The 10,469-nt window shown below is 50.9% G+C and overlaps 2 protein-coding genes across 2 annotated transcripts in view; one reads left to right on the top strand and one right to left on the bottom strand.

The window, feature by feature from the left end:
• Positions 1-7,532, bottom strand: part of Nol9 (nucleolar protein 9) — a 16,270-nt gene extending 8,738 nt beyond the window's left edge. Inside the window, exons 1-6 of the mRNA XM_021199570.2 lie at positions 7,058-7,532; positions 6,031-6,250; positions 5,628-5,755; positions 1,575-1,710; positions 1,372-1,459; positions 769-866 (exon numbers count right to left, since the gene is read on the bottom strand). Coding sequence (XP_021055229.2) covers positions 769-866; positions 1,372-1,459; positions 1,575-1,710; positions 5,628-5,755; positions 6,031-6,250; positions 7,058-7,510 — 1,123 coding nt within the window. The 5' untranslated portion in view covers positions 7,511-7,532. The remainder of the gene's footprint in view (positions 1-768; positions 867-1,371; positions 1,460-1,574; positions 1,711-5,627; positions 5,756-6,030; positions 6,251-7,057) is intronic.
• A 775-nt stretch (positions 7,533-8,307) lies between these two features.
• Positions 8,308-10,469, top strand: part of Tas1r1 (taste 1 receptor member 1) — an 11,086-nt gene continuing 8,924 nt past the window's right edge. The window contains exon 1 of the mRNA XM_021199567.1: positions 8,308-8,675. Within this exon, the coding sequence (XP_021055226.1) occupies positions 8,482-8,675 (194 nt within the window). The 5' untranslated portion in view covers positions 8,308-8,481. The remainder of the gene's footprint in view (positions 8,676-10,469) is intronic.

Here is a 10,469-nt window from a genome sequence, read left to right as displayed (position 1 = left end):
GAGAGAGAGAGAGAGAGAGAGAGAGAGAGAGAGAGAGAGAGAGAAACAGACAGACAGGGTGGGGAGGAGGAGATGACTGTAAAGAGAACTGCTTCATTGGGGGATAATAAAAAAATCTGGGGCCAGGCCATGCAGGCCTTCACCTGGGAGGCAGAGGGAGCTCTGTGAGATCAAGGCCAGCCTCGTCTACACAGTGAAATCCAGGACAGCCAGGCCCTACATGGAGAAACCCTGTCTCAAAAAGCCAGCCAGTCAGTCATATGAATATCTGGATGCAGCAATGAGAGCCATAGCACCGAGACAGTTATATACCCAGGAGCAGCTGAAGCCATCACGTTCACTCTGCATATTTTAACATTGTTAAACAAAACAAAACAGAAATTCTACTTGCAGTCTGAACCAGGAAAAGGACATTATAGGGTTAACTGGTGAATCCAGAAGAAGCATCCGTACTGTTCAGTAGTCCTGAGTCAGACACACAGGTCACCTCAGATGCCATTAGGGTGAGGTGTTTGTAATTTACATAGTGGCTCACAGAAGAACAGAACCAGCTCAAGTCCCAGTTTACATCTTTGTGCAACTTCAGTTTCAAAGGATCCAACACTCCCAGACTTACACCCAAGTAAAACACCAGGCAGATAAAAATTATTCAAAAATAATGTATTGCTCAAGTTTGCTGTGGAAGCTAGAGGCAGAGTGATTCACTCTGCACATTTTTCCTTTTATAGAGACCTTTGTGAGTAGCCCGAGAAGCTTGTTATTACATACCCAGAAGTGGCTCTGTGATGGTAAGTAGAGCGACGCAGCCAGGAGGAGTGAACTCCGTCTGCCCCAGATCACATTCCAGATAGTCAACCCCAGGAATGCTGAAAATTGTGAGAGAGAAAGAAAGAGACCTAAGCCAGCCTTCCTCTGTGGAGAATTCGTGACACACAAGGATCATCACCCTGTGTGGCCTTGTAGCTGTCCTAATCCACAAGGTGAGGGCCACGGTGCAGGCAAGACACACACGGTATTCTACAAACTAACACAGGGCTGGCTCAGTCCTGAGCTCAGGGATGGAGAGCAGGTACCCCTCTGCTACAGATCAGTGCCAGCATGGGAGTGAGGCAGGGGACTGCTCTGCAGAGGGCCATGGCCCAGCCAACAGCAGAGAGCTAAACAAATCCCCAACTCCAGTCTGTCCATCAAGCTGGGCATGGTGGCTTATGCCTATAATCATAGCACTGGGGAGGCTGAGGCAGGAGAATCACCAAGGCCAGATTGGTCTAGAGAGTGAGGCCACACCTTAGAAGATCAAACAAAAGCAAGTGTCTCCATTTGAATCTCACTTCATGCCCAGATGACCCATGAAAACACAAGCGAGCTTACCTATTTAATAACTGGTTAATCAGTATTCTATTGAACGTTGATTTTCCAATGTCACAAGCGCCACACAACAGGATGACAGGGCAGCCATCTACTTTTGCAGGTAAAACAAACAGTGAGCCCTGGTGTGAGCATCCTCAGGACTCTAGTTCTGAGCAGTGACTGAGGCTTCGGGGATACAGGCGTCTACAACAGGCAACACTCACCACAGGACACGCTGATTAACTCTTCCAGGGCACAGAGGCCACTCTCACTCAAGCAAATGGCTTTCTTCCTCTTCTGTCTTCTGATGCCAATTTTCTTCAAAGTTGCAAACTCAGAATTAGTCCGAACAGGAGTGTTCTGAAATATAACAACTAAAACTATAAGGAAAGTTTCTAATGAACATACATTTGTTTGCTTCTAAGTTAATAAGCATCATATAGTCATGAGTTACAAACTTTCTCTTTTTTTTAAAGATTTATTTATTATTATATCTAAGTACACTGTAGCTGTCGTCAGACCCACCAGGAGAGGGCGTCAAATGTCATTACAGATGATTGTGTGCCACATGTTGCTTGGATCTGAACTCAGGACCTCTGGAAGAGCTGTCAGTGCTCTTAACCGCTGAGCCCTCTCTCTAGCCCCATCTAAAACATTTTTAATGGTGTCTAACACCCCCTACAGAGCAGTCTTTTTTTGTTGTTGTTGTTGTTTTTTTTTTTTTGGTTTTTCGAGACAGGGTTTCTCTGTATATCCCTGGCTGGCCTCGAACTCAGAAATCCGCCTGCCTCTGCCTCCCCAGTGCTGGGATTAAAGGCGTGCGCCACCACACCCGGCTCATACAGAGCAGTCTTAACTGCTGAGCCATCTCTACAGCCCCAAAATTTCTTAATACCCCCAAATTCAACCCTCACCACACTACCACCACCATCCTGCTGCTTCTCATGTGCAAGCCCCTCTCCACAGCTCACACTGCTCAGGCTGCCCCTGCCAAGGCAGGCAAGGAAATGTAGGGAAAGCTCAGTGGAGGCCACAAAACACAAAACAGACTCCAGGGCAGAAGCTAATGGGGGCTCAAGAGTAAAGGGTAGTGTGTAGCATTCCACTGAGGGCTGCAGGATGGACAGATGGACAGATGGACGCAGACAGAAACTACAAAGGGCAGGTGTTTGCTGAAGGGAGGCACGGTGAAAGAGGAGGGAAGAAGGAACCTCCCACAAACACATCTCACGAAATCAGCAGTTCAGTGCCATTATGGGGCCTTCCTACCACCCTTCCTGGGTGCCTCCCATGGCTAGGGTTCCCTCCCTCTGGAGAGGATGAAAATGTAACCAAGAGTGGACAAGATGGCCTAGTGCCTAAGAATGATTACTGATTTTGCAGAAGCCCAGAGTTTGGTCCCTAGCACCCATGTCAGACAGCTAACAATCAACTGTGTTCCGCTTCAGGGAATCTCATGTCATCTTCTGGCCTTCTGAACATATGTGGCATTCACAGACACAGAAAAGAAAAACCAAAAACCAAAAAACTCTTCAGAATACAATCACACAAAGGGCTAGGGAAATGGAGCAGTAGTTAAAACTCTAGTTATTAGGACCAGAGTTCAAATCCCCAGTGCCCATGAAGAGCTAAAGGAGAAGTAGGATGCAGAGACGGGAACCCTGGGAAAGGCTGTTAGCTAGAAGTGAGTGAAGGGCCCCAGCTTCAGCAAGGCACTGTAGAAGTGAGGATGGCCTGAGGATCACCTTCCACACCAAGTTCACACCTCACGGGAGCATCCAACCCCACACACAAATAAAGGGGTAAATAACAATTTAACCACAAGAGCCACCGTAAGAGGATCTATATCTGTAATCCTACAACTCCAGGAAGCAAGAGGAATACAATTTGAGGCCTCCCTCAAATAATATAGTTCATAGTAACACTGTCTCCAAAACCTCAATAAGTGTGTATGTGTATAGAGAGGTGGCCCACGTTAGGAGGACTTTCAGCTCTGTTCCCAGCATCCATGTTGAGTGGCTTGTGACCTTCTGTAACTTCAGCTCCAGGGGGATCCCACACCTGTCCTCGAGGCTCCGCACACACCCACACAATCACACACTGAAATAACAACCCCAGAAGCACACCCTTAACCAACCACTTCACTTCACTCCCTTCCCACAGCAACTCTAAGCCCCGCTCTCGGCTCCCACACCAGTGCTCAGGGACCATGACAGGATTCCAGTGTGTGCTCTCGTGTCTCTCCTCGTTCGTCTTGGGTGTGTGTGTGGGGGGGGGGTTGTTGTTGCACACCTGTATTCTTTGCATGCAAAGACTGAATGGTTTTTTGAGACAAGGTCTCTGTAGTCTTGCCTGCCTGAAGTAGACCAGGTGGCCTTGAATTCACAAGAGATCCACCTGAGTACTGCGATCAAAGGTGTGAGCCGCCACACCAAGCAGATCTGATCATTAGCATTTAAAAGGTTCAGCAAGAGGAACACAACAACAACAACAACACAGCCCAAAACCAAACAAACAAAAGAGAAGAGAAACTTCATACAAGGCCACCTTGGGTAGCATTTAATCCCAACACCAGGGTGGCAGGGACAGAGTTAACGCTAGCCTGGTCTACAGAGTGGAGTTCCAGGACAGTCAAAGCTACGTAGAGAAAATCCTATCTCAAACAAAAACAAAACAAACAATTAGAAATTAACTAAAAAAAGAAAGAAAAGAGAAAAAGGGGCTCTTTCTGTTCTTACACAGGACTGGGATTGATTCTCAGCGTCCTCATGGAGGTTCACACGAGGCACACACATGGTACACCTGCACAGATACAGGTAAACACTCTCTCTCTCTCTCTCTCTCTCTCTCTCTCTCTCTCTCTCTCTCTCACACACACACACACACACACAAAATAATACATTTTAAAAAAATTATTTAGAACCTGTTGGTGGTAGAGCACATCTTTAATCCCAGGCCTTGGGAAGCAGAGGCAAGAGGATCTCTTTGAGTTCAAGGCCAGCTGGATCCGCAGAGCTAGTTCTAGGATTGCCAGGGCTACACAGAGAAACCCTGTCTCTAACTAACTAAATAGATAAATTTATAAATAGATAAAATAAAAATAAAAACACTATTTAAACGAACTAAATGCCTGGTAACACATGACCTGGTAGGTGTAGAGACAAGCTACGATGCTATCCATCCGGCCTAACCCACTGGCAAGCTTCAGGTCAGCCAGAGACTCTGCCTCAACAGACAGCCAAACAGAGGAAGGTGTCTTCTGGCTAGTACACACACACACACACACACACACACACACACGCGCACACACACACACACGCGCACACACACACACACACACACACACACACACACGCACACACACACACCTCTTTGTTCCTCCCAAGGCATCAGGGTCTCGGGGCAGGTCCAGGGGCGTCCCCTCAGCACCGTCCTGTCTCCCTGCCTCTTCTCTCCTTTCATCCCTTGCCCATTGTTTAGATGTTTTTTCAGATTCCCCTTCACAACAGTACTGCTGAGCTCTGGCTCCACCACGCTCAGCCCCGAGCCTCCACTTCACTGCCTTCCTTCCTCTTGAGCCCTTCAGTTTCTCTCTTTCCACCTCTTGACCTCATCATGAGGCCACCCTCAGCAATCTACTGAAACCTGTTTGGTCCAGATCCTCATTTACATGTAACTTTCTTAGACCACCTTAGACTGGCAACAACGTCCCCAACCCTGGCCATTCCTCAGGCTCCTGTGACTTCTGTACCTTAACTTCCTCTGAAGTGACCCTGCCCAGACCTCGTATCCTCTCCTCTCAAGTTACACCAGTGTGCTTATGCACGCGCGTGCTCTCTCTTGGCTCATTTGTGTTCTCAGACACCCTCCCTGTAGCAGCTCCCAAATGCACAGTCCTACCCTCTTCTCCTAACCGCACACTCCCATGCTGCCTACCCGACGTGTGCAAACGGATGTCTCTTTTCTTCTTCACGAAGAGTTGAGTTCTACTGGGCAATGAAACCAAGCAAGCAGAGGGAACAGGGACCACCGTTGTGTAAGCGCCTATGCCAGGGTATACCTTGCCTCCCAAGTGAGGATGGCACCCACATCAGTCAGGGTTCAGCAAGTGCCTTTACCCATAATACATCTCTCTATAGATTATCTCCTGCTAACACATGGGATTCTCCACCCCTACCTCGCTCACAGGACAGAGGGATGATCACTGAGAGAGGGGTCCCTACACAGTCATTCAGCTGACAGCTCTGGTGCAAAGCATCAAGGAGCACTGGCGTTACCTCCTGCAGGAGCACGTATGAGGAGCACTTATAGGTCTTCAGGAAGTCCACAAAGCGAGTCTGCATCCGTTCTAGAATCAGGATGGAGCCCAGAGGAGGGAAGTACCGCACTACCCAGTTTCTGTCATCTGCAGAGAAGAGCAAGACACCTCAGCAGCAGTGACAACACCAGAGCCCGCAGGGTCTCGTCCCAACTGCTAAGCTCTAGGTTGCCAGGGACATCACCCGGCACAGCGGATTCTTCCATATCTGGGTGGAGACACACCATCCAAGTGTACCACCTACTAGCTTCAACTTTCATAACTTAAGACACCCCCCCCCATGAGGATTTAGCGTACAACGTCCAGCACATAATAAGCTCTCACGGTCCTCAGCCTTGAGATAGGAAGCAGAAGCCAATTACCGAGTTTCGTGTAAGGCTTGAGCAGGGCCCGGATCTCCCTCCTGATCCCCTTTTCACTCTTCTCAGGTTCTGCGTACGGAACCCCATTGATGGTCAGGTAAGAGTGGGTGTAGACAGAGAAGACATCTTGGGGAGGCTGCCCTTGGTTGATGATATAGCCGTATACTTCCAACTGGCCGTAGATACAAGTCACACGGCAGATCCCGCTGAAAGTAAAACCCTAGCGCGAGAAGAAAAACCATTAAACACCCTAACTTGTGATTTACCTATCAAAAGGACTTTTCTTTCTTGATTCAGGGCCTCAAGACCCTGGCTGTTCTAGAACTACGTAGAACATAAGACGGGCTGTTCTTCATATCATTAAAATCCAACCATCCCTGCATCCAGAGTGCATGTCGCCACACCTGACAAGGAAACCCAAACTACACAGCACTGGGGCCCGCAAAGGCTGCTCATTGGGTAAGAGCAGAGGCTGCTCCACAGGAGAACCCGGGCTTGTTTCTGAACACCCATATGGTAATTCACAACTTTCTACGAGTATGGTTCCAGAGGCTCTGAAAATAGCTCTGTAGTAGCCTCAAGCACTGCGCATGCGCTGTGTTCAGAAATGCAGGCAGAACATACTCAAAAAACAAACTACCCTGTACTAGGTAACCAACATCTGTCAGGTTTTTAACCTAACCCTAAACACAGTACCTCCACTGCAGCTCCCAACTCGCTCTCACACCCGATGCTTACGAAGGCTCACAGCGTGCTTGAGTCTCCAATTCCTGAGGCTTCGCTTCTCGACATGAGGGGCAATGTCCCGGACCAGAGTCCACGTCAGACTGCCTCCGTTTGACTCCTGGCTCTGCCTTGCTACTGTCTAGCCCCGTGCAAGTTACTTACTTTATCTTTCGGCCCATAAACACGGGGGAGACATGGCACGGTCACTCCCGAGAGGGGACTTGCATCCGGCCCGCATCCCGAGGACGGGGGCGGGGACCGTCAGAGTTGGCTCCCCGGCAGCGCCCCGCTGACCACTCACCTCTCCGGGCGGCAGCATCAGCAGCACGCGGCCCGAGCCCAGGTCCCGCGCGGGCTGGGTGACGTTCGGGGACACCTTTCGCACAGGGCGTCCGGCCCGGCTCTGGGGCGTGGAGTGGTTGCGGGGATTGAGCAGGCTGCAGAACCCGGGCGGGCCGCCGGGCGCGGGCGGGCCGCTCGGCACGGGCTGGCTGCGGGGCGCCGGGCGGCTGCGGGCCCGGAGTTTGCACTTTACCGCCACGTGCGCGCCCGCCGGGGCAGCCTGCTTCCAGTCCCCGCCCAACGCGTGTGCCCGCAGCAGCCGCCGCCGCAGCCGCCGCAGCTCGGCCCGGGTCAGGACCCCGAACCGGCGACGGCCCCGACGGCTGAGGAGGAGGTGGGGCCGGGCTTTGCGCACCCGCTGCCAGGAAGAGCGGCTCGGCACCCGCCGGAGCATCACCTCCGACTCCGCCATGCTTGGCCCGGAACCCCTCCGGCGGGACGATATCGCGAGACCGCGTCGCCCCGCCCCCCAGCGGAAGAGCTGCGCGGCTGCTGGCGCCCCCTCCCGGCCGGCGTCTGCAGCGCATCGTCGGTGACTTCAGCCCTTAGCTGCCAGGAGGGAAGCTTGGAGGTCCCACCCAGGGCCCCATTTACATTATGCAAAAGCCCACCCTGCCCAGTTGGAGACAGGGGAGCCAAAGCCCCTGGGTTTAACCACCAGGCCACCTCTCAGGAAATCCACCTGGGATTTTTTTTTTTCTTCCTGCAGAAAAAAAAAAACAAAAACCAAAACCCTCCAGGATTGGCATTTTAAACAAATCCGGTGCATTTGTATATGCTGTGTTTGCATGCATTTGTCTCCTGGCTGAGGGGCACGATCCTGGACGACAAGGTTCAACCGTGATGACTAGCTCACACTTTGAATGTCTGAACACTGGGGTCACCGCAAAGCCTGGTTTCAGATTTACTAAATGAGGTTTACTGTATTCTGTAACTATTGCTGACATAAGCTAACAGTACTATCAGTTACTCCAGTGAATGAGGTAGGAGGATGGCTTGAGCCCTGGAGTTAGTTCAAAGCCAGCCTGGGCAACACAGCAAGAGAACACTTCAAAAATAAAAACAAGCCAAGCATTAGCTCCTGATCTGCGCCCTCCCTCTCCTCCCTGAAAACCAGCAGGGCTCCCTTCCTGAGACAGGTGAGCCAGAACAAAGACAGAAACCACAACCGTCCATTGGAGGGGGTCGCAGGGATCCACCTGGTTTCCATCCATGTCCTGGCCCTGCCCAGTTCCTGAGAGAGACCACAGCCCGGAAGGCCAACAGCCTTCGCACAGTCCCACCCCTTTCAGGGGCATGAAGTTATGAAGCGTCTGGGCAGCTGCCATTCCCTGTAGTCAGGGGTGTGCTCAGCCATGCTGGGCAGAGGGACATCTGGCCAGCATGTTTTTCTGGACAGCTCACCTGCTGCTCAACCTGCAGCTGGCCATTGCTTACTGCTGGGGTTTCAGCTGCCAAAAGACAGAGTCCTCTCCAGGCTTCAGCCTCCCTGGGGACTTCCTCCTGGCAGGCCTGTTCTCCCTCCATGCTGACTGTCTGCAGGTGAGACACAGACCTCTGGTGACAAGTTGTGACAGGTAAGTAAGGGCCAGCAGAGCTGTCACTTCGTGGGTTGGGGATATATCCATTTGGTGCGGGTATGTGAGGCTCTGGGTATAGGCTCAGGTACCATATAGCTGGGTTTGGTGGCTAAGGCATGCAATACATATAATCTCCATATTGGAAGATGGAGAGTACAAAACCAGCTGAGGAGCACAAAGAAGGGCTGCTCTGCTCGCCTCTGAGGTAGCCACTCCCCAGCCATCTATAAAGACTGAAGTCAAGCCGAGAGTTGAATGACTCCTTCAGTTCCTGTTTAGTTATTTATGGGTACGCTGTCACTGACACCCCAGAAGAGGGCATGGGCATCGGATCCCATTACAGATGGCTGTGAGCCACCATGTGGTTGCTGGGAATTGAACTCAGGACCTTTGGAAGGAGCAGCCAGTGCTCTTAACTGCTGAGCTGTCTCTCCAGCCCTGTGTGTTATTTTCTATTCTGCAATATATTCTCTTGTTTCTGGTGTTGGAGTGAGTTGTAACTCCATTCAAGCCTCCAGGAGGGCAAGTGGAGTTCCCCAGGGGGTTCCTTTTCAAGATGGCTGCTTGCAGGCTATGCAACCCTCACACCAGGAAGAGAGGTCCAGAGTGCTGGCATGTCACATGACGACTACCTGACTGTTGGCCAGGACGTATGGTTCTGGAAGCCCCGGCCTGTGAGGACGAGGCCTAAGAGCAGCAGATGGGAGGCTGGGCGGAGGAGAAAGCTTGGTTTCTAGCCGGACACAAGAAAACTGGCTTCAGGTAACTGAAGGACTTATGGTGAAGAGGTACTGAGACTCTCAGTCCACACCGGGAACGGGAACACAGGTGACAGAAGCAAAAGGCTGGGGAGCAGGGCATGCCAGTTCCTCAGCATCCTATCCCTGGTGACAACAGTCACCACAGCCCGGAACTCTCAACCTAGGCCTGGCCATGTGAGGCGGGTGTGATGGTTAATTTTACATGTCAGTTTGACCAGGAGATGGTGCCTAGAGCTGCTGGCTCAAAAATCAGTTTAGGTGTTACTGTGAAAGTGTGTTTTTGATGTGGGTGACATTTGAGTTGATAGGCTGCGTGAAAGAACTCGCCCGCCCATGGGCAGTAGATGGGCTTTACACAACCATTTAAAGCCGTCAGAGGGAGGACTGAGGCCCTGGGAAGGATCCGTCCTCAGATTCAGCAGACTGTCCAGCCCTACAAGCTGGGAACTTTACTATCATGTGAACTGGTCCTGTGAAGTAATCCTACTCCTGTGTGCGTGTTTCCATGTGCTTGAGGTGGTGGGGGGGGTGGGGGGGGTGGGGAGAATATATGTGTTAACCCTGTTTCTTGAGATTAGGGCTTCTTAAATTTTTGCATTCATGCCAATTTTTATCTGGAAAAGGATTTTAAAGAATTTTTTTTGTATGTGTGGGTATTTTGCCTACAAATATCTCTGTCTGTCCTGTGCATGCCTGTACCCACAGAGGACGAGAGAGGGCATCAGATGCTCTGGCACTAGAGTTACAGATAGTTGTGAGCCACCGTGTAGTTGCTGGGAATTGAATTCTGGACCTCTGGCAGAGTAGCCAGTGTTCTTATCCACTGATCTACCTCTCCAGCACCCCCTGGAGATTTTTTTACGAGATTTATTTATTTATTTTATGCATGAGTACACCATTGCTCTCTTCAGACATACCAGAAGAGNGCATCAGATCCCATTACAGATGGTTTTGAGCTACCATGTGGTTGCTGGGGATTGAACTCAGGACCTCCAGAAGAGCAGTCGGTGCTCCTAACTACTGAGCCATC

The sequence above is a fragment of the Mus pahari genome, chromosome 6, assembly GCF_900095145.1.
Source record: "Mus pahari chromosome 6, PAHARI_EIJ_v1.1, whole genome shotgun sequence".
NCBI classification, from domain to species: Eukaryota; Metazoa; Chordata; class Mammalia; order Rodentia; family Muridae; genus Mus; species Mus pahari.
This window is presented reverse-complemented; position numbering and strand designations above follow the sequence as displayed.